The sequence below is a fragment of the Bos grunniens genome, chromosome 3 (assembly GCF_055505025.1).
Source record: "Bos grunniens cultivar Pamir isolate PY7600 chromosome 3, Bosgru_T2T1.0, whole genome shotgun sequence".
Classification (NCBI taxonomy): domain Eukaryota; kingdom Metazoa; phylum Chordata; class Mammalia; order Artiodactyla; family Bovidae; genus Bos; species Bos grunniens.
The window spans coordinates 70,972,152-70,994,878 of record NC_141167.1 but is presented as its reverse complement, the minus strand read 5'-3'; the positions used below and the strand labels follow the sequence as shown (position 1 = coordinate 70,994,878).

At 38.6% G+C, this 22,727-nt stretch overlaps 1 protein-coding gene across 12 annotated transcripts in view; it reads right to left on the bottom strand.

The window, feature by feature from the left end:
• The window catches only part of MTF2 (metal response element binding transcription factor 2), a 73,596-nt gene extending 51,095 nt beyond the window's left edge, over positions 1–22,501 (bottom strand). For 6 of the 12 annotated variants that reach the window (XR_015160516.1, XM_086391264.1, XM_086391269.1 and 3 more), the window contains exon 1: positions 22,249–22,501. Coding sequence is in view for 4 of the 12 variants with exons in the window: in XM_086391264.1 (XP_086247390.1) it covers positions 22,249–22,253 (5 nt within the window). In the remaining 8 variants the exon portion in view is untranslated. Of the gene's footprint in view, positions 1–21,084; positions 21,113–22,150; positions 22,190–22,248 lie in introns of those variants that run through there. The other 6 variants (XR_015160515.1, XM_086391263.1, XM_086391265.1 and 3 more) reach the window with 2 other exon arrangements.
• Between the last annotated feature and the right edge of the window lie 226 nt (positions 22,502–22,727).

Genomic DNA, 22,727 nt, shown 5'->3' with positions numbered 1-22,727 from the left:
ACAAAAATAAACAAATGGGACCTAATTAAACTTAAAAGCTTTTACACAGCAAAGGAAATCATAAATAAGATGAAAAGACAACACTCAGAATGGGAGAATATACATGCAAATGAAGCAACTAATAAAGGGTCAATTTTCAAAATACACAAGCAGCTCAAGCAGGCTCAGTATCAAAAAACAAACAATACACGCAAAAAACAGGTGAAAGACCTAACGTTCTTCCAAAGATGACATACAGATTACCAACAAACATGTGAGAAGATACTCAACATCAATCATTATTACAGAAATGCAAATAAAAACTACAATGAGACATTACCTCACACTTGTCAGAATGGCCATCATCAAAAACTCTACAAACAATAAATGCTGGAGAGGGTATGGAGAAAAGGGAACCCTCTTGCACTACTGGTGGGAATGTAAATTGATAACTACTACTATGGAAAACAGAATATAGGTTTCTTAAAAAAAACAAAAAATAAAACTATCACTGGCAGTTGGATTCTTAACCACTGAGCCACCTGGGTATCATTAGAGCAACATGAAACACTAAAAGACAGTGAAAGTACTCATTTAAAATTCTAAGTGAAAAATAAATAGGGTGAAAATCAACTTTATAACGAGCCAAATTATGGATCAAGAGTGAAGGTCAGACTTCCCTGGTGGTGTAGTGATTAAGACTCTGCCCTTCCACTTCAGGGCCTGTGGGCTGAATCCCTGGTTGCCTCTTGTCTTCAACCAAAAAAAGAATGAAGGTAGTGCAAGAGTATTTTCAGGCCTATGAAATCTGTAAAGACTTATCTCCAAACACACTTTCTCTGACCCTTACAGAAGATCCCAAAGAGTGGGAGTAAACCAAATAAAAGGCAGACCTAGGAGACAAGGGAGTCAACACAGCAGACAGGCAAAGGAATGATGGTGCAGGCAAGCCCCAAGACATCTTTTAGAGAGCTACGAGTACAGATTAGAGAAGAACTCCAGAAGAGCTCCAGAAGAGTATTTCAAGAAAAATAAACTGACTGATTAAGTTATAAAACAGATGTCAAAAAGTATACTCCAAGACCTTTTACAAACTGTGGAAAGATGAGTGAATATTTCAATGTTCAAAGAAAACTAAGCAAATTTTAATTTTTAGTGAGACAACTTTGAAATACAGTTGTATAAGAAAAGAATTCTAGAGATAAAAGCTAAAAATATCTAACAAATTTCTGACATTGTTCTAATATCTATGCATGTATTAACTGACTGAAGCCTCATGATTACTTTCCAACATCATACTCTATGTGGGTCATATGTAAACTATTTTTATAAAATCCTACAAAGGAAAATGGAGTTTGAAATTTTTTGTATAACCATATTGAAAGAATGCTGGAAGAGACTAAATGAGGAAAATTTCTCATTTAACATCACAGGAAGAAAATACTTCAAACTGATGATATGTTTTCTTTAGCAATATAAAGAAGAAACAGGAGAGCTAACAAGCAGCATGCAGGCAGCAGAGGCGGGTCATGGGGCGAGAGGTATCCCAGCCACCACCATTAGTATGGCCCAGAGCCGTAATGGAGGTGAGGCACAGACCCCACGGGCTTGGGGCCAAGGCCAGCAGAAGCCCTTCCAGGTGGGTTTCTACAACATCAGCGGACCCTAGGCAAGGGCAATTTCTTGGTGGTGAAGCTAGTTGGGCATCGAGTCACCAAAACACAGGTTGCAATAAAAATAATTGACAAAACATGATTAGATTCAAGCCATCTGGAGAAAATACATCGAGAGGTTCAGATAATGACGCTTCTGAATAATTCTCACATCAAAAAACTCTGTTTATCAGTTTTGAATGCATGGAGGTTGATTGTTAAATTTAGGATGAAAATTAAAAAACGTATCTCTTTACTGCAGATGTGTTTGTGCTCAGTCGCTCCTGGGGCAGCCTGCCATTTCCTATTCCAGGGGATCTTCGCTACCCAGGGATGAAACCATGTCTCCTGCACTGGCAGACAGGTTCTTTACTACCAGCATCACCTGGAAAGCCCACATTGCCGAAAAGTCTACTATATAGTGGGAAAAGAATTTGAGTTAAACTAGACACTTCCACCTTGGCAGATAATTATTAAACTTTAAAACTAGCTGCTCTTACTAGTTTTCCTAAACTTGTCTGTGCAAAGGCAGATGTGACCATTTGTCTATCCTGTTTCAAACCTTCCATCAAAAATGGAGACCTGTAACACCTGTGCCCTGATGAGAGCAAGGAACCTGCCATCTAATCCACATTAAAAACCTACCTCACCCTGTCTGTCCGGTTTGCTCTGTGACTTTATTTTTGTTCTCCTGTTGAAACTAATAAACTGTACCTTTAGGGAAAAGAATAAAAAGAAGAAATAGCTAAAAGTTAAAAACAGTTGCCTCTAAGAAGGGTAGTGGGAACAGACAAACTGCGTATTTTCGTTAAAATTTTTTTAATTTTACAACTATTTGATGTTTTATACTCTCAGCAAGTAATATTTTATGAATATTAGAAAATTATTAAAGTTAAGAAATACTCTTGGTAACATCAACATCCACAGCAGTGTTTCCCAAAGGAAGTAACAGTTCTGGAATAACAGTTCTACAGAACATTAAGAGCCGCTATATGAAAAGCCATATGAAGTAAAAGTAGGGGGCTTTTTCATGAAGGTTTATTCTGAAGCCCTTCATATGTTAAGATACACTTCACAGTTTTTTCACAGAACTACCCACACTCCCTTCCCCTTGATTTCAGCTCAAAAATCTTACTGTTTTAAGTCAGCAGTTATCAAATGTAATTAAGTCCACAGACCAGGGTCAATCTATATATAACAAAGTAAGAAAAGCAAGGATATACTGAGCTTTAATCAAGTTAAAATTATACTGAGCTTTAAGTTAATCACCTTATAGACCATTCTGTATTTTGAGGGCATATCCTTTTCACGTTCTTGGAGCTGAAATATATCTTCTTTTACAAAATAATGGTGATAAGTGGCAGTTTTTTTAAACATTTTTACTTTCCAAAATAAAAAGCTGACAACCTTATGTCAGCACCTACCTCCAGCCTACTAAGAAAAGCGAAAAGTTTATGAAGTCAAATCTGGGAATCTCATGAAAACTCTTTTAAAAGATGATCAAAACAATCCTCTAAGGAAAAGAGTCACCACAGAAATGGAAAGATAACCCAGAGAGAGAAATAGCATTAAAAAAAAAAAGACAACTGAGAAAAAGGAGATAGTAACGTATCAGATGTACCTAATAAAGTAGGTTAGGGAAAATAAGCAATAAAAACTGTTTATTGAAGTTAACCATTCCAAAGTCACCTATGATCACTGGGCTTAATTAAATGCCAGACTGCTGCTACTGCTGCTAAGTCACTTTAGTCGTGTCGGACTCTGTGTGACCCCATAGACGGCAGCCCACTAGGCTCCCCCATCCCTGGGATTCTCCAGGCAAGAACACTGGAGTGGGTTGCCATTTCCTTCTCCAATGCATGAAAGTGAAAAGTCAAAGTGAAGTCGCTCAGTCGTGCCCAACTCTTAGCAACCCCATGGACTGCAGCCTACCAGGCTCCTCCGTCCTTGGGATTTTCCAGGCAAGAGTATTGAGTGGGGTGCCAATGCCAGACTACATGGGGCTTAAAAGTAAAGACAAACAGGCTGAGTTTAGCTTACACTTTCTAAGCTCCTCAGAGATCAAAAGATGTTTTGGGATGGGCAAACCTAACCATTAATACAAGTTACTGGTTAAAGAATGAAGAGATTGTTGAAACTAGGTTATTTACTAACCATAAATATTAATAGTCTAACAAACCTACTCTTTCATAAACTGATGATTAAGTCTAAATCTTCTGTGTAAAACATATATTAAAAACATAATCAAAGAATTTTCTAGGAATGTATCACCTAACAACTTCTAACAAATGGAATTTGCATTTCAAATTACAAGTGAAAGGAAATATATTGTTCTCTAAAACTTTACATAGTGTCTGGCAGAAAACAACAGGTACTTAATAATAATCTCCTAAAAAATTAATCAAAGCTTATATTCACCAATACACATATATAAGTAAAAAAAAAAAAATTCACCTATCAAGCAAATATCACTATCCTATGAATGCACATATTTTACTATAGAAAAAGCCAAAAACTTTTAAGTTGCCTTAATTTCACCTCACTTGAAGACTGAAACCAAAAGCAGAAAGGCAATTCTCCACCCCAATCTCAGTTTCAGCCTATATCCTCTAGAATTAAAAACAGCTTAGCCACCTAACAGGTCAGGCAATGACAGAGGTGTTTACAATTCAGTTGAGTGTGGCTTTGGCTCTCTTCGTGAAATTATACTTTAAAATCTTCATATTTAGGAAAAAATATCAGTTCTATAGAACACTTTCATATGTTCAGGCTTTTGCAACAAGTATAATATTTTGTGATCACAAAAAGATTTTTATAAACTATTAATAAAAGATCACTACCTTTTTAAAATTTGTAAATGACACTTAAATATAACATAAGTGTTTTTTGAATGGCAAAGAAATACCAAATTAGAGACAGTATAACATTTCAAGACTATATTGGATTTTTTAAAAGGATAGTTGGTGCCTTTTCATCATAATATCCAGTCATCTAAACTGTGCAAATAGAAAACAGAATGTCTCCACAGTGACATTTTATTATTTAGCTAGTAATATCAGTTTGCATATCCCTGATGATATATTAGTTATGAGATGAACAGTTATCTTACATGCAATAATTAGCTATACTGCATTCAGTAGATAGCAGGTAACCACAGATTTAAAACAACAAAACCGACAACGCTAATGTTGTTGTTTAACTGCTAAGGCGTGTCCAACTCTTTTGTGAAACCAAGGACTGAATAGCATGCCAGGTCCTCTGTCCATGGGATTTCCCAGGGAAGCATACTGGAGTGGGTTTCCATTTCCTTCTCTTGACCTGGGGATTGAACCCCGTTTCCGGCACTGACAGGCAGATTCTTTACCACTGAGCCACCTGAGGAGCCCAAAATGCAAAATAACTCAGCCATAAAAAAACAAACAATGCCATCTGCAGCAATATGGATGGACCAAGAGATTATCCTGCTAAGTGAAGTAAGCCAGATAGAGAAAAACAAATATTAGATATCGCTTTACGTGTAATCTTGAAAAATAAAAATGAACAAGAAAACAAACTTGTGGGTTATCAAGGGGGAAAAGAGGGGAGAGGGAGAAATTAGAGGAGTTTGGAACTAACATAAACACACTATGTATAAAAACAGATAACCAGCAAGGACCTACTGTATAGCACAGGGAACTATACTCAATATTTTATAGTAACTACAAGGCAAAAGAATCTGCAAAAAAAATATGTAACAATCACTTTGCTGTACACCTGAAACAAATACAACACTGTAAATCAACTACACTTCAATAAAAGAAATTCACAAATTTAAAAAAACAGGGAAAAAAAAGGTAATGTCATTAGAACCCAAAACTACATGAGAATGCTCTGAAATTCAGTATAAATACATTTTTAGTAATAGATAAGTACACTTAACCAGAGCTGCATAAACCACTCTTCTGTCTAATAGAATTCATGAACTGCTATATAAAAGTCCTTAGACTGTCAGTAGAGAGGTTCAAGTATCCGTAAGGAAACCTTAAACTGTGAGAAGGAAATTATCATCTCTCTTGTTGAAAATTGGTTTATTTTGTTTCTATATGTTTAAAACATCTTAATAGTATAAAACTATAATTCTAAAAAAGAAAAAAAAAACCTCACCTAGCAATAGTAAAGTGGTATTTGTGCCAGACACTCCTCAAAAAGCTGAAAATTCTTTTTTTTGATGTCTATTAATAACGTCAAAGGCAAATTCCCTGGGGATTTTCAGTCCCTTTGCCAGATCCCCAGGTTGGGAAATCTGTTGTGGATCCTAGAACTTTCAGGTCATGGAGGGGAGTTCTGACAAAATGTGGTCCACTGGAGAAGAGAATAGCAAACCACTTCAGTATTCTTGCCTTGAGAACCCCATGAACAGTACGAAAAGGCAAAAAGATACGACACTGAAAGATGAACTCCCCAGGTCGGGAGGTGCCCAATATGCTACTGAAGAAGAGTGGAGAAATAACTCCAGAAAGAATGACGAGACGGAGCCAAAGCAAAAATAACACCCAGCTGTGGATGTGACCGGTGATGGAAGTAAAGTCCAAAGCTGTAAAGAACAATATTGTATAGGAACCTAGAATGTTAGGTCAAACGGGAATTGGGAGTGGTCAAACAGGAGATGGCAAAACTGAACATCAATGTTTTGGAATCAGTGAACTAAAATGGACTAGAATGGGCGAATTTAATTCCAATGACCATTATATCTACTACTGTCAGCAAGAATCCCTTAGAAGAAACAAAGTAGCCCTCACAGTCAACAGAAGAGTCCTAAATGCAGTACTTGGGTGCAAATTCAAAAATGACAGAATGATCTCTGTTTGTTTCCAAGGCAAACCAGTCAATATCACAGTAATCCAAGTCTATGCCCAACCACAAATGCCAAAGAAGCTGAAGTAGAATGGTTCTATTAAGACCTACAAGACCTTCTAGAACTAACACCAAAAACAGATGTCCTTTTCATCATAGGGGATTGGAATGCAAAAGGCAGAAGTCAAGAGATACCTGGAGTAACAGGCAAGCCTGGCTTTGGAGTACAAAATGAAGAAGGGCAAAGGCTAACAGAGTTTTGCCAAAAGAACGCACTGGTCATAACAAATACCTTCTTGCAACAACATGTGCGATGACTCTACACACGGACATCACCAGATGGTCAATGCCAAAATCAGACTGATTATTTTCTTTGCAGCCAAAGATGGGAAAAGCTCTATACAGTCAGCAAAAACAAGACCGGGAGCTGACTGTGGCTCAGATCATGAACCACTTATTGCCAAATTCAGACTTAAACTGAAAAAAGTAGGGAAACCACTAGGCCATTCAGGGGTGTGTGTGTGTGTGTGTGTGTGTGTATAACCTTTATATAATTATTTTAATTATTTCATAGATTAGCTCTAAGAAATAATGTCATCAATATTCATGATGTCACCAAAACTGATTCTATGAGAGAAAAGTATGCTATAAAACTCAAGTAGTGATTCAGAATACACACACATATACACATACACAAACTACTAAAACTAATAAATCAGTTCAGCAAGGTTGCAGAATACAAGATTAACATACAAAAATCAACTGTTTCTATAAACTAGCAATGAACAATCAGAAAATGAAATTAAGAAAAAATTTAATTTGCAATAGCACCATAAAGGACAAAATATTTATGGAATAAATCTAACCAAAAAGTGAAAAGCTTGTACAATGGCAACTACACAACAACAGAGACAGGAATTAAATAAGACCTACATGAATGGGAAGTCAACTCATTTAAGTTCACAGATGTTAACACTGTTAAGATGGCAATATTTCCCAAACTGATCTGAAGCAGTACCTAATGAATATCCCAGCTGCCTTTTTTTTTGCAGAAACTGACAGATCCTAAAATTCACATGAAGCGAGGAACAAAGAATACCCAAATAACCTTGAAAAAGAATGACAAAACTACCGTGAGTACTTCCCAATTTCAGAACTTAAAAACAATGGTAATGAAGACATTATGATACAGGCATAAGCACACAAAAGTAAATGAGTGGGATGAAATTAAGAATCCAGAAACAAACTATTACATTTATGATCAATTGATCTTTGAAAAGACTGCCAAAACAATTTCATGGAGAAAGAAGAATTTTTTTTAACAAACGGTTCTAGGGAATAGGTAAATGTAAAAAGAATAAAGCCGGGGCTTCCCTTGTGGCTCAGTGACAAAGAAACGTCTGCCAATGGGGGGAACAGGAGTTTGATCCCTGATTCAGGAAGATCCCATATGCCACGGAGCAACTAAGCCCGTGCACCACAACTATTGAGCTTGTGCACCATAACTACTGAAGCCCAAATCCCTAGAGCCTAAGCTCAGCAGCAAGAGAAGCCACTGCGATAAGAAGCCTGTGGATGGCAAGTAGATAGCCTCTGCTTCCCACAACTAAAGAAAAGCCCACACAGCTACAAAGACCCAGCAGAGCTGACAAATAATAAAATTAAAAAAAAAAAAAAGAATAAAGCTGGATACTTACTTCACACGGTACACAAAAATTGACACAAAATGGATCACAGATCAAATATAAGACCTAAAACTATTCTTAGAAAAAAAGAATGTAAATCTTTTGTGACTCTGTGTTAGAAAACAGTTTCTCAGATAACATCAAAAGCACAAGTGAAAAAGGAAAAAGGGATAAATTAAACTTCATCAAAAATCAAAAACTTTTGTGCTTCAAAGGACACCATCAAGTGAAAAGACAACCCACAGAAGAAAATAATTACCCATCATACATTTGATAGGGGACTTGTACCCCAAATGCACAAAGAATGTTTGCAACTCTCAGTGGAAAAAAAAAAAGAAAGAATCCAATTTTTCAAATAGGCAAAGGCCCTAAATAGACAGTTCTTCAAAGAAGGTATACAACAGGCCAATAACTATAAGGTTTAAAACATGCTCAACATCATCAACCATCAGGGTAATGCAAATCAAAACCACAAAGAGATACCACTGCACATCCACTAGCATGGTTTGGTTTTTTGTATTTTTTGGCTATGCTGGGTCTGTTGCAGCACGCACACTTTCTCTAGCTGCTGAGCAAGGGCTCTAGAGCTCGCAGGCTCAGCAGCTGCAGCACTTGGGCTCTCTAGTCGTGGTGCTCAGGCTTCTCTTGTTGCAGTGCATGGGACTGGCCAGTTGCAGAGCACAGGCTCAGTATTTACAGCACATGGGGACTATAGTTGTGGTGTGCAGCTTTAGTTGCTCCACAGCATGTGGGATCTTAATTCCTAGACCAAGGATTGAACCCACGTCCCCTGCAATGGAGGGAGGATTCTTAACCACCGGACCAACAGGTAAGTTCCCCACAAGGATGGTTATAGTCAAGAAGACAGACAAGTACAAGCAAGGATGTGGAGAAACTGAACCCTCATTGTTGCTGCTGAGGCTATAAAGGTGCAGGGCCTTTGGAAAATGGTTTGGCAGTTCCTCAAAACTTTAAACAGAGGTATCATCTGACCCAATAATTCCACTCATAGCTACATACCTAAAAGAGAAATGGAAGCACGTGTCCATACAAACCCTGCATATGTATGTTTATAGTAGCATTATTCGTAATAGCCAAAAAGTGGGGTGGGGGGGGACAATGTCCAGGGACTTCCCTGGTGGTCCACTGCCTAAGACTCTGCACTTCTGATGCAGGGGACCCCGGACTGATTCCTGGTCAGGAAACTAGCCACAACTAAGTGTTTGCATGCCACAACTAAAGATCCCACAAGCTGCAACAAAGATCAAAGATTCCATGTGTGGCAACTAAGACTCAGTGCAGCTAGCTAGCAAATAAATAGAGTCTAAAAATACACATAGAAAAAAATAAAAAATATGTTGCATCCAAAAACTGAAAACATGACGATGTAAAAAAGGAACAATCAGAATCCACAAACAAGCCCCTAGAAATTAAAAATAAGATTTAAGAAAAAGTTTAATTGAACAGGAAAAATAAGTCAATATCCCGGAATATTGGGGAGTGAGGGTGGGGAACAGAGTAAATCATCAAGAAAATGGACAATATAAAAGAAAAGAGGCCATCAACCAAGAGATAGCACAGGACAAAAAAAAATTTTTCTGACCCGTGTGGATATATATTATCATCTCTAAAAATATGTTCTGCTTCCATGTCGATGTAGAGCAAAAACCATCACAATATTATAAAGTAATTATCCTCCAATTAAAGTCAATAAATTTTAAGAATTACATAGCCCTCCACCCCAAAAATCAGGTCTCCTCTATATACTGCTCTGTAATAAGCCTTTAAAAAAAGACATTTAACAGTAGTTTGAAACACCTTTTCCTATCTAGAAATACATTTCCACAGCACTTAATTTATTTTTGTTAGTTAACATTTCTTTCATTGAGATACAACTGACATATGCTATACTAGTTTCAGGTATACAATATGATTTGATATTTGTATATATTTTGAAATGACAATAAAAGTTTAGTTTAACATCAGTTAGCAACAATCTAGTTAACATCAGTCACAATCTTTTTTCTTGTATGAGAACTTTTAAGTTCTACTCTCTTAGCAACTTTCAAATATGCAATACAGCATATTAATTATAGGTCACTATGCTGTACATTGGAGAAGGCAATGGCACCCCACTCCAGTACTGTTGCCTGGAAAATCCCATGGACGGAGGAGCCTGGTAGGCTGAAGTCTATGGGGTCGCTAAGAGTGGGACACGACTGAGCGACTTCACTTTCACTTTCCACTTTCATGCACTGGAGAAGGAAATGCCAACCCACTCCAGTGTTCTTGCCTGGAGAATCCCAGGGACGACGGAGCCTAATGGGCTGCTGTCTCTGGGGTCACACAGAGTTGGACATCACTGAAGTGACTTAGCAGCAGCAGCAGCATGCTGTACATTATATCTCCAAACCTTATTTTGGGGATATAATTTTGTTATTTTATTTACAAACTGGAAGTTTGTACCTTTTGACCTCCTTCACCCATTTTGTCCAACCCACACCCATAGCCCACAACTCTGGCAATCACCAATCTGTTCTCTGTATCTATGAGCTTAGGTTTTTTGGTTGCTATTGTTGTTTTAGATCATACAATATCTTTCTCTGACTCATTTCACTAAGCATAATGCCCTCAAGATCCAAACATTATGTTGCCACAAATTGCAAGATCTCATTCTTTTTAATGGCTGAATATTTCATTATACACACACCTACAAAACCCTACCTCATTTTCTTTATCCATTCATCCATTGATAGGCACTCAGGTTGTTTCCAAGTCTTTGCTATTATAAACACAATGCTGCAATGAACATAGGAAGTATATGCAGTTGACCCCTGAACAAGCTGGAGGTTAGAGCCACCAATCAACCCCCACACCAATGCACAGTCAAAAAGCTGAGTGCTCCTATTTCTGACTCAAAAACAAAGGAACTGATAACTCAAAGTCAATAAGCTGAAATAGTCTTGGATAGAATTATAATCAAATTCTAGTTCATTTGGTTCCACATTTTGTGATCTCTAATCAAACAAACTTTCCCCCAACGCTTAGTTAATTTAAAGATCTATGAAGTGAAAATACAGGTACTCTTATTTATTGAAAAAAATCCACATTAGGTGGAATCCACACACTTCAAACCTGTGTCCTTTTAGGTCAACTGTGTACCATTTCGAGTTCCTGCTCCCATTTTCTTGAAATAAATACCCAGAAATGGGGTTGCTAGATCATATGGTAGTTCTGTTTTTAATTTTTTGAGGAACTTTCATACTGTTTTTCGTAGTGGCTGCACCAATTTACATTCCCACCGACAGTGCACAGGATTCCCTTTCTCTACACCCTCACCAATACTTGTTATTCGACTTTTTGGTAACAGTCAATCTAACAGATGTGAGGGATTATTTTTTAAATAATAATAAAAGGAAATCTGAAAAGACCCTGATGCTGGGAAAGATTGAAGGCAGGAGAAGGGGATGACAGAGGATGGATCGCATCACCGACTCAATGGACACGAGTTTGGGTAAACTCCGGGAGTTGGTGAGGGACAGGAAGGCCTGGCATGCTGCAGTCCATGGGGTCGCAAAGAGTCGAACACGACTGAGACTGAATTGAACCGAAAGGAAATTTCCCAAGGTGGAAAGACAACAGAAATCTTCAAAATGATAAGACTTCAAGGTACTGATTTTCAAAAACCCTAAATTCACATGAAACTGCATAACAATGAAAACAGGAGACTCAATAAACTTCCAAAGAGAAAAATCAAGTTACTTACAAAAGAATGAGAATCAGAATTAGACTTAAGAGAAACACTAGATTCTCTAAGACAATGGATTGCCTCAAAATTGTGCAGAAAAATAATGTTCAAACTAGAATCCCAATCAACCAAACTAAATTTGAAAAACTGAAGGTATATAAAATAAATGTTAAGATCTTAAACCAAGATTTGAGGATTTGGCTCTAGTAAAGTGAGGAAATATCCTCCAAGAAAGAAAAATCATGGGATGCAAGAAATACAACACCCAACCCAAGAGAGCAACATAGAGAATTCCCATAATGGCAGCCATGAAAAAAATCTAGAGAGCAACCAGTCTGGATTACAAAAAGGAAAAAAAAAATTAAGACTGAAAAGGAATGTAAAGATAAAAATTAAGCAGTGGAAGGAGGAAGAGAAATCAAAGCAAAGGAAGGGACTTTTTAACTTGCCTTACAGTAGAGGAATAAAGTCTAAAGCTGACAGAATATGAAAGAAGGTTTAAGTTTGAAGAACTAACCAACAGAAAACCCAAAACTGGAAAGGAGAAAAGAGATGTAGGGCCTAAGTGAACTGAATCTTTACCGCAACAGGAATGTCTTTATCCAGCAAAATGTCTAAAGTGAATAAATCAAATAGTATAAAAAGTATCATTTAGCATTATGGAAATAATGAGCAGAACAAAGAAATGTAACACTTAAAAAGAAAGCAATTCCCTCACAAAACAGGACTCAGAAGGCCTGAAGACTGTAGCTTTTGATTTTAAATCCTTCTGTTTCTGTACTCTGATACTTTTAGTCAACTACATGCATTACCCAACTAAAGGAAATTTTAAAGTGTTTAGCATAAATGAAAAATAAACTTAGAAATAAGGCAATGAGACTTAAAAAAGCATTTTTGGTAGCTGTCAGGGTGACAGATTAATTTTTAAAGTTTTTTCATATTTAAATTTTCTACAAGGATATATATATATATAAAATATCTAATAATAAAACTAAATGAGAGCTGAAGTTGAAACTATGTTTTCAAAGAGCTTGACTACATAGAAAAGAGAAGCCTACAAACATCTGCATGAGGATACAAGGTTAAGCTGAATGCCTTTTTCTGTATTTAAGTATGAAGAGTCTTGACCATTTTTCTAATATGAAAGGAAGATACTAGAAGATAACTGAAAACACAAGTCAGAGAAATTGAATCTTTAAGGGAAAGAATAGCCTTGAATCAAAAAAGATACATTTCTTCTGATGTGAGGATGGGTACACCTACAGTTAAGCTGGTAGATATGAAAGGCAGAAGTTGAAGGAGGTCATGTTTGAGAGCCTCAAGTTTTTTCCAGGAATTGACAAAAATCTGCCTAAGGAGAGGTGGTTAGGAATGTTAATCACCATGCAATGCATAAAACCACCCTAACTCCCTAAAGAAACAGGAGACTGGAGCAGAAAGTCTCAAGGTATGGTCCCTAGGGATCTACAAGGTCTACAAAGTCATAGCTAGTTTCTAAATATTAAGACATATCTGCCTTTTTCATTCATTCTCTCACAGCTGTAGGGTGGAATTTTCCAGAGGCCAAATGCTATGTGATGATTTCACTCTTAAGATTAATGGGGTATATACATAAGTATTCTCATTTTTTAATTTTCTTAGTTTTAATTTATAATCAGTAAATATTAAGAGATGACTCTTGAAAAATTTTTTGTGATTCTCAATAATTAAGAGTGTAAAGCAGGGACATTTCCCTGGTGGTTCCGTGGTCAAGAATCCACCTTCCAATGCAGGAACTCGGGTTCCATCCCCGGTTGGGGAGCTAGGATTCCACATGACTGAGGGCAACTAAGCCCACGCACTGCAACTAGAGAGCCCCTGAGCCATGCCTCAACTTAGATCCCATGCTGCCAAAAACAAACAAATATTTTTTAAAGGGGGGGGGGTATTGTAAAGGGTTCCTGAGACCAAAAAATTTGAGAATCACTGCACCAGTGAATACTACAAGAATATTCTAAATTTTTAATCTTTGCAAATGACCACTTTTGTTTGTTCCTCTCTAAATGAATAGCAAAAACTCTTGAAATAAAAAAAAGGAAAAAGATTATATTCTGAAGCCTGTTTTTGAAAAAGAAAAATCTAAGAGACAGATTTAGACATGAAGTGGAAAATACTGTGAGACCTAGAAAAAACATAAAAGAGGACACTCAGGAAAAACTTGATTTGGGGAATAATTCAATTCCCCTTGACAATTCCCATCAACCTAAAGGAAAGCCAGTGCCCACTGTTTTCATTATAATCTAGAACCTTAATTAAGAACTTCCTAGCTAATGAAAGAAAAAAAAACAACCCTCCTTATAATATCCCTAAATAAGTCGATGATCTAGCCTCTGTTTAAATGTTTCCCTGAAAAGAGAATTCTCTAATTCATAGCTCCTAAATGCAATGGCAGCCCACTCCAGTACTCTTGCCTGGAAAATCCCATGGATGGAGGAACCTGGAAGGCTGCAGTCCGTGGGGTCGCTGAGGGTCGGACATGACTGAACGACTTCACTTTCACTTTTCACTTCCATGCATTGGAGAAGGAAATGGCAACCCGCTCCAGTGTTCTTGCCTGGAGAATCCCAGGGACGGGGGAGCCTGGTGGGCTGCCGGCTATGGGGTCGCACAGAGTCGGACATGACTGAAGTGACTCAGCAGCAGCTCAGCAGCAGCAAATTCAATTTTACAAAACCTTTAACAGTTCGCAAAGTCCCCAGTCTACAAAGTTCCATTAACTACTTTATTAACCTCTTATTTAAAGTATTTTAAATGAGTATGATGGAAACAGTACTAAAATAATTTTCAAGTATGAAAAACATGTCTATTATTAGTCTTCCTTTTGTAAGCTCTTAGTAATGTTTTAGTAAGAACTGCTAAGTTCCTAAACTTGATCCCAGAACAAAATTCAGTACTTCTTAACCCTGGCTGCAAAACAAAATCAACTGGGAAGAATTTTTAAACACAAAAATATACAAAAGCTTGCACCAAATTTCTCAAATCAGAATCTCTAGGGTGTGAGTTCTAGGAAACTGGTCTTTGTTTTGGTTTGGTTTTTCAGTTCTATGGGTGCTTATCTAAGGTGAGTTAGCACCACTGGTCAACCCAAAATACCAAGAGCTGGTATTTTTCAAATTTTAATATGGTTTTTAAAAATTCAACATGCAGTTCAGTAACACTTCTAAAAATAGTATACTCAACAGGATACATGGCAATTTAGCTAACATGTTTGAAGTCATACTTATGAATAGGGAAAAATAAATTATTCATTATTTGACATACTCGTCATCTGGAGAGGGAAGTTGCAGAGGGTGTTTTTAATGTATAGGTTTCATCATAGGTACTTCTCTTGTTCTATACAACTCTTCAGGAAAAAGATTTTGGAAAATAATACTAAACAATTACATTGGACCTAGAGTTTTTAAAGCGCTTTCTCCTTTATTTTCCTTCTTGACCCTCCCAGCAATCCTGTGAATAACATATGTGGGTAACATCCCTGTTTCATAAGTAAAGAAACTAAAACTGCTGCAGAGTTAGTAGATTAAACAAAAACCCAAATCTTCTGAGTGAACATTCAGTACTTTCCAGTAGATAACTGTGTCTTTCCACTTCAACCCCCCACTACAACCTAAAAAAATTGTGGGAGCTTTATCTGCAATATAAACTTCATTAGTAAGAGTAGAGAAAAACAAAAGTTGACTATTTTTAGAACCTGACCAACTGAAACCAAACCAAATTTGCCCTCGTCTTGCTATGCCTGCTTTGGTCCATTTTTGTCCCCCTAATTTTTATTTTTTAATCAAACATTTTAGTTTGAGATAATTGTATTTTATAAGCAGCTGTAAGAAATAATAGATTCTGTGTAACTCTTATCCAATGGTAGCATCTTTGAAAACTGCATAATAATATCACAAGCAAAAATATTAACATCAATACAGTCAAGATACTAATATTTCCATCATCACAAGAATCCCTCACATTACCTTGTTCCCCTAATTTTTATATCCTCATCTTAGGGAACATTTGGAAGTAAACGTGCTAGAGTTCACAGGGCCACAAAGACTGAGTGACTGAACAACAACTCATTAAGTCCCTACTCGGTTTTATCCATTCAAAGTAACAGAACTGACTTCACAAGCCATTAAAAAAACCTTTATGTTACACCCTTAAAGTGTTGGTTAGGACTGTCACCACATAATGTTAAGATTCTTAAGCCACTACTATAATATCCCTTGTAGAATAGAATTTTTCAAGCTAAGACTGCAGTTACAATTTTATGAAACAAAAATTTTAACAGATATGCATACTGCCAAGATTCCAGTATTTATATTAGGTGAATTATATAAATTAAAGTGAATTGTAATTAGGGAGACGGAGGAGCCTGAGAAAAGCTACATGTGAGGTTCCTAGGAAGAAAAAAATATTCTATGATACCATGATAGAATATATATAATTATATCCATTTGTCAAAACTGTACTGGAATTAGGGAATGGTTTCTTAGGTATGACATCAAACGCACAAGCAAGGGATTTCCCTGATAGCTCAGTGGTCAAGAATACAATGCAGGAGGCATGCGTTCGATCCCCCATCCCGGAAGATTCCACATGCTGCGGAGCAACTAAGCCCAAGCTCCACAGCTACTGAGCCAGCACTCCAGAGGCCAAGTACCTTACATACCTAGCCCACATGCTGCAACTACTGAAGCCCAGGCGCCCTAGAGCCTATGCTCCACAAGAGAGGCCACCGCAATGAGAAACTGATACACCTATCTAGAGAAAAGCCTCAGCAACAATGAAGACTCGGCACAGCTGAAAAATGATAGTAATAACAAAAAAAACCACAAGCAAAAAAGAAAAAGGGGATAAATCAAACATCTTCAAAATTGAAAACTTCTGTGTTTCAATGGACATCATTAAGTGAAAAGACAACCCACAGGTGATAACTGTACATCATACATTTGATAAGGGACTTGGATTCAAAATACACAAAAATGCTTACAACTCTCACTAAAAAGAGAATCCAATTTTTTTTAAGAGGCAAAGGACCTGAATAGGCAGTTATTCAAACAAGATATACCACAACCCAAATAACCACAGGGTTTAAAACATGTAACAGCATTAGCCATCAGGGTAATGCAAATCAAAACCACAATGAGATACCACTGCACATCCAGTAGGATGGTTATAATCAAAAAGACAAGTATAAGCAAGGATTTGGAGAAGGCAATGGCAACCCACTCCAGTACTCTTGCCTGGAAAATCCCGTGGACGCAGGAGCCTGGAAGGCTGCAGTCCATGGGGTCGCTAAGAGTCGGACACGACTCAGCGACTTCACTTTCACTTTTCACTTTCATGCACTGAAGAAGGAAATGGCAACCCGCTCCAGTGTTCTTGCCTGGAGAATCCCAGGCACGGGGGAGCCTGGTGGCTGCCATCTATGGGGGTCACACAGAGTCAGACAAGACTGAAGCGACTTAGCAGCAGCATAAGCAAGAATATGGAGAAAATGGAACCCCTGTAGTTGCTGGTGAGGCTATAAAAGGGTCCAGGGCCTTTGGAAAATGGTTTGGCAGCTCCTCAAAACTTTAAATACAGAGGTATCATCTGACCCAGTAATTCCACTCATAGCTATGTAACTAAAAGAAATGGCAGTACATGTCCATACAAACCCTGCATATGTATGTGTACAGTAGCATTATTCATTAATAGCCAAAAAGTGGGGATAAAACATCAATGAACTGATGAATGAATAAACAAACTGTAGTATGTCCATACAATGAAATATATTTTAACCATAAAAAGGAAGTACTTACTACAAGTGCTACAACATGGATGTACCTTGAAAACATTACAACAGGTTAAAGTAGCCGAACACAAAAGGCCTCAAAAATGTATGATTCCACTCGTATGAAATGTTCAAGATAGGCAAAATACAAACATAGAAAGTAGATTAGTGGTTGTCCAGGGTAGGGGTAGGGAAGAATAAAGAGTGCAGCCATGAAATTAAAAGACGCTTACTCCTTGGAAGGAAAGTTATGACCAACCTAGATAGCATATTCAAAAGCAGAGACATTACTTTGCCAACAAAGGTTCGTCTAGTCAAGGCTATGGTTTTTCCTGTGGTCATGTATGGATGTGAGAGTTGGACTGTGAAGAAGGCTGAGCACCGAAGAATTGATGCTTTTGAACTGTGGTGTTAGAGAAGACTCTTGAGAGTCCCTTGGACTGCAAGGAGATCCAACCAGTCCATTCTGAAGGAGATCAGCCCTGGGATTTCTTTGGAAGGAATGATGCTAAAGCTGAAACTCCAGTACTTTGGCCACCTCACGTGAAGAGTTGACTCACTGGAAAAGACTCTGATGCTGGGAGGGATTGGGGGCAGGAGGAGAAGGGGACGACAGAGGATAAGATGGCTGTATGACATTACTGACTCGATGGACGTGAGTCTGAGTGAACTCCGGGAGTTGGTGATGGACAGGGAGGCCTGGCGTGCTGTGATTCATGGGGTCGAAAAGAGTTGGACACGACTGAGCGACTGATCTGATCTGATCTGACTAATGAATACAGACTTTCGTTTTGGGGTAAAGAAAATGTTCTGAAATTAGATAATGATGATGGCTGCACAACTCTGAATATACTAAAAATCACTGAATTGTAAATTAAAAGGGTACATACATGTGAATTATGTATGTATGCATGCTAAGTCACTTCAGTCGTGTCCAACTCTTTGCAACCCCATGGACGTAGTCCCCCCCAAGCTCCTCTGTCCATGGGATTTCCCAGGCAAGAATACTGAAGTGGGTTGCCTTTTCTTCCTCCAGGGGATCTTTCCAACCCAAGTATCGAACCTGCATCTCCTGAGGTTCCTGCACTGCAGGTGGACTTTTTACCACCGAGCCACCAGAGAAGCCCAAAATGCTGCCTCTCCCTTATGACTGTGTGCCTGCCCGCTAAGACGCTTCAGTCATATCAGATTCTTTGCAACTCTATAGACTGTAGCCCGGCAGGTCTCTCTGTCCATGGGATTCTCCAGGCAGAATCCCATGGATTCTTGTTGCCGTGCCCTCCTCCAGGTAATCTTCCCAACCCAGGGATGAACCCATGTCTCTTATGTCTCCTACATGAGTAAGCGGGTTCTCTACCGCTACCCCACCTGGGAAGCTTCCAAGTATATGTATATATAAATATAAAACATGCATTATATCTCAAGCTATTAAAGTGTAGAGTTAATATCTGCATTTCAACATGTATAAATTTTCCATCAAAAAGCTCTTTATACTTCTTTCTGTTCATTTTGTATGTGTTGAAATTTTATGTGTAAAAATAACAAATTATTTTAAATAGCAAAGTAAACTAATTTTCTTAAAATCCATTTCTGTTGTTTTTGACGAAAGAAAAAGAATCTTGTATCTTAAAAAAAAACAAGAGACATTGCTACCTTCATTATTCTTTTGCAATGTTATGTGAAAACAGATACATGACAGAAGACATGGTGTGTGCAAAAATGAAGATTACTTCACCTTAAAAGGTACAAAGAGAATGTGAATCCCTTCAGTTCAAAGATAGTTCCTTACCCTCGGGTTCGTGTGGTTTCCATGGTTAATGGGTTTGACAATTCCTAATAAATGGATGCAATACTGTGCTGTCCCATACAGCAGTCACATATGGCCATTTTAATTTTAGTTTAAATGAAGTATATTAAATTATAAATTCAATTATCAGCCTCACTAGTTACATTTCTAGTGTTTAACACCACATGGGCCTATGGCTACCATACTGGGTACAGCAGATATAGACAGCTGCCATCACTGCAGAAAGTTCCATTGGAGAACACTACTCGAACACATTAAAAAACATCCACAGAGAAACCATCATAGTCCAATTCAGGGTTGTTATACTGTATTTTGGGCTTCCCAGGTGGCACTAGTGGTAAAGAACCCGCCTGCCAATGCAGAAGATGTAAAACACGCGGGTTAGATCCCTGGGTCAGATTCCTGGGTCAGGAAGAACGTGGCAATTCACTCCAGTACTCTTGCCTGGAGAATCCCATGGACAGAGGAGCCTGGCAGGCTCCAGTCCATATGGTTGCAAAGATTAGGACAGGACTGAAACAACTTAACACACACATACATATACTGTATTTTGCTACAAGAAACAAATCTTGAAGAACAGGGAAAACAAAGCATAATATATCAACAAAGAAATATCATTCATGGAAGTTTAGACTGACTAAAGCTAGAGTTAAATTTTACTTTCAGAACGACTAAGCTACAGATGTTGGCCTTGGCAAATGCTCAGAGGCAAATTTCCCCATCTGTTAAACTAGATTTCACTATACTGCCAGTTTCCTAAAGTCAGATGTAAAGATTATGCTGAAATATAAAGCAAAGTATCCTTTCAGTCAAAGATGTAATGAAAAGGTCTATTTATAATCCATGACATCAAAGAGTTTATGACCCATAGCAAAATACACAGAATAAAATTAATTTCCTAATTGAGTTCTGAGGTAACAGGCATAATTAAAAGCATAATTAAATACATTGTTTTGCCTAGATATAATGTTTAGCCAGATGATTTCTATACTTCTACTTCTAAAACTGTGAGTGCGCTTCTTCCCGGTAGGTATAGATTTCGTTAATGCCCTCTGACATGAATGTGCAGTATCAGGAAACAGGTGCACTTTTAATTCAAATATTTTAAAATATTTTTAGCACTTAAAAAAAAATGGAGGTGAACAAATTTAAAATGTGAATTCAAATAGATTTTTATATTTGGAAACCTAAAAAAACAGAAACAAAAAGCTTCACCTCATATTCCCATCCCAAGTTATCACTTCAAACGTTTGCTTGGAGGGTGAACAACATTCCAAATATCAAGGGATCGAACCTGGGGCTCCCGCATTGCAGGCGGATTCTTTACCAGCTGAGCTCCCAGGGAAGCCCCAAGAATATAACAGAAATTTAAAATCAGCTCTTTCCTTGCTAAAACTACTGGGCACTTAAAGCTTAGTCAAATCAGTTCCATTTAAAGCATTTCAAACGTCCGAAAAGGTCACTCATTAATTGACGCACACTGTATTTTATCCACACTAAATACTTTTAAATGCACTGTCTTTGCAATCCACTGCCAAAGAAATTCTCGAGAATGAAAACATGAAACTGAAACCAACCTACAGCCAGGGTGTACAGAAGGGTCACCTGGAATCAATCCGAAGGAGAAAGTTACTACTACCGGAGCATCTGGAGTCAAATCAGCCCTATATACATACTTCTAGTTCTATACTGACCTCACATGGTGCTTTCCTACATTATACACAGGCCTACCTAGGTTTATATATTTGAATTAGTAAATGGACTGTATCTTCAACCAAAGTTAAATGTTTTAAAGAATAGAATAGCATTTCATACCCCTTTTCCCATTGTTCTCGAACCCTTACAGTTCGTCAAATCACCCCGATAAATCCATCTCATCTGTTCCCTCTAGTTGCTTCCCAAGAAAAATTCTAACAACCAAGGACGCCAGATTGTAAAACACACAGTTAAGAGTTCTGGCACTACTAAAACATGTTAAGAAATCTTGGCAAATTAGTTAAAATCTCTTAAGCCGTAATTACCTCAGTTGTAAAGTGAATACAATAATACAAATCTACATCCGAGCAGGCATTAACAGTTAGACTTAATTAAACAGAAGAATTGCCTCAGATTTTTGGTGGGCTCCGAATATAAGGTACCTCTCGCCCATCTCACACTTTTCCTTCCACTTCTTCCCTTTAAGTTTGCAGGGTTTGCTCTCAGGCTCTACTTAGTGTTCCCCTTGACCTCACACATCCTGCCCTTCTACTCTATCCCCATACTCCAATTCCATGCAATTTCACCACCCTCCCGTTTCAAGCGGCTACTTCCCTTTGCGCCCTCTAAGGTCCCAGACAACCCCTTCACTCAGGTCCCCACATCTCCCTCAGTCCCCATTTCCTAACGGCTCCTCCCCTCGGTTCCCCACCCCCTCATCACCAGGTTCATCCTGCCCCTCCAACCGTCTCCCGCCCCCAGGTTCCTTCCTGCCCCTCCAAACACAGCTTCCCCGTCTCAACGTTTCATCTTGTTCCTGCAACCGACATCCCCCAATGCCCTGCTCGCTCCTTTAGTCCCTATTTTCTGCAGTACCCAACTGACTACTCCTTTCCATCCATTCTTTTCAAGGCACCCCCATACACATACTGGAGCCCCCACCCCCACCTTGAGCCTCCATCTTTCCCTTTTGCTTCCTTTCTTCCTTCTCCCCACCCCCTCCACCTCCTCCGGAAGAGCCTGGTTCCCAGGCCAAGGTCTCTCACCTCATTCGGTCACTTCAGTGGTGCCAACCGCTTCATACAGGAAAAAACAACCAATCACGACCCCGTGGGCGCTTCCCTTGCGAGTCCGAGCACTTACTAGGCACCCGCCCCACCGGGCACCCCGCACAGACACACGCACAAACCGAGGTCGTGGGGACGAGGGTTGGGGAGGGGTAGAGTGAGCGTTCTTACACCGGCCTCAAACACAGCCCACTTCGCTACAACCCTTCGCCATTTTGGTTTCCCGCGGACTGCCGGTGCATTCTGGGAAAGCGGAGCGCCTCCGGTGCCGAATGGCAGCTCTCCAGAGCCGCGAGGGGGCGGGGACTGCGGAGCTAGCGCGGAAGAACACCGCGCTCTGCGTCCGCGGCTAGAGCTGAACAAAGAAGGACTCTTTGACTTTGTGGTGGACTAAGTCCTTCCGCCGCCGGCGCTAACACAATAGTGAATCGTGTTCTCTGGTCTATCGGCTGTCCTGC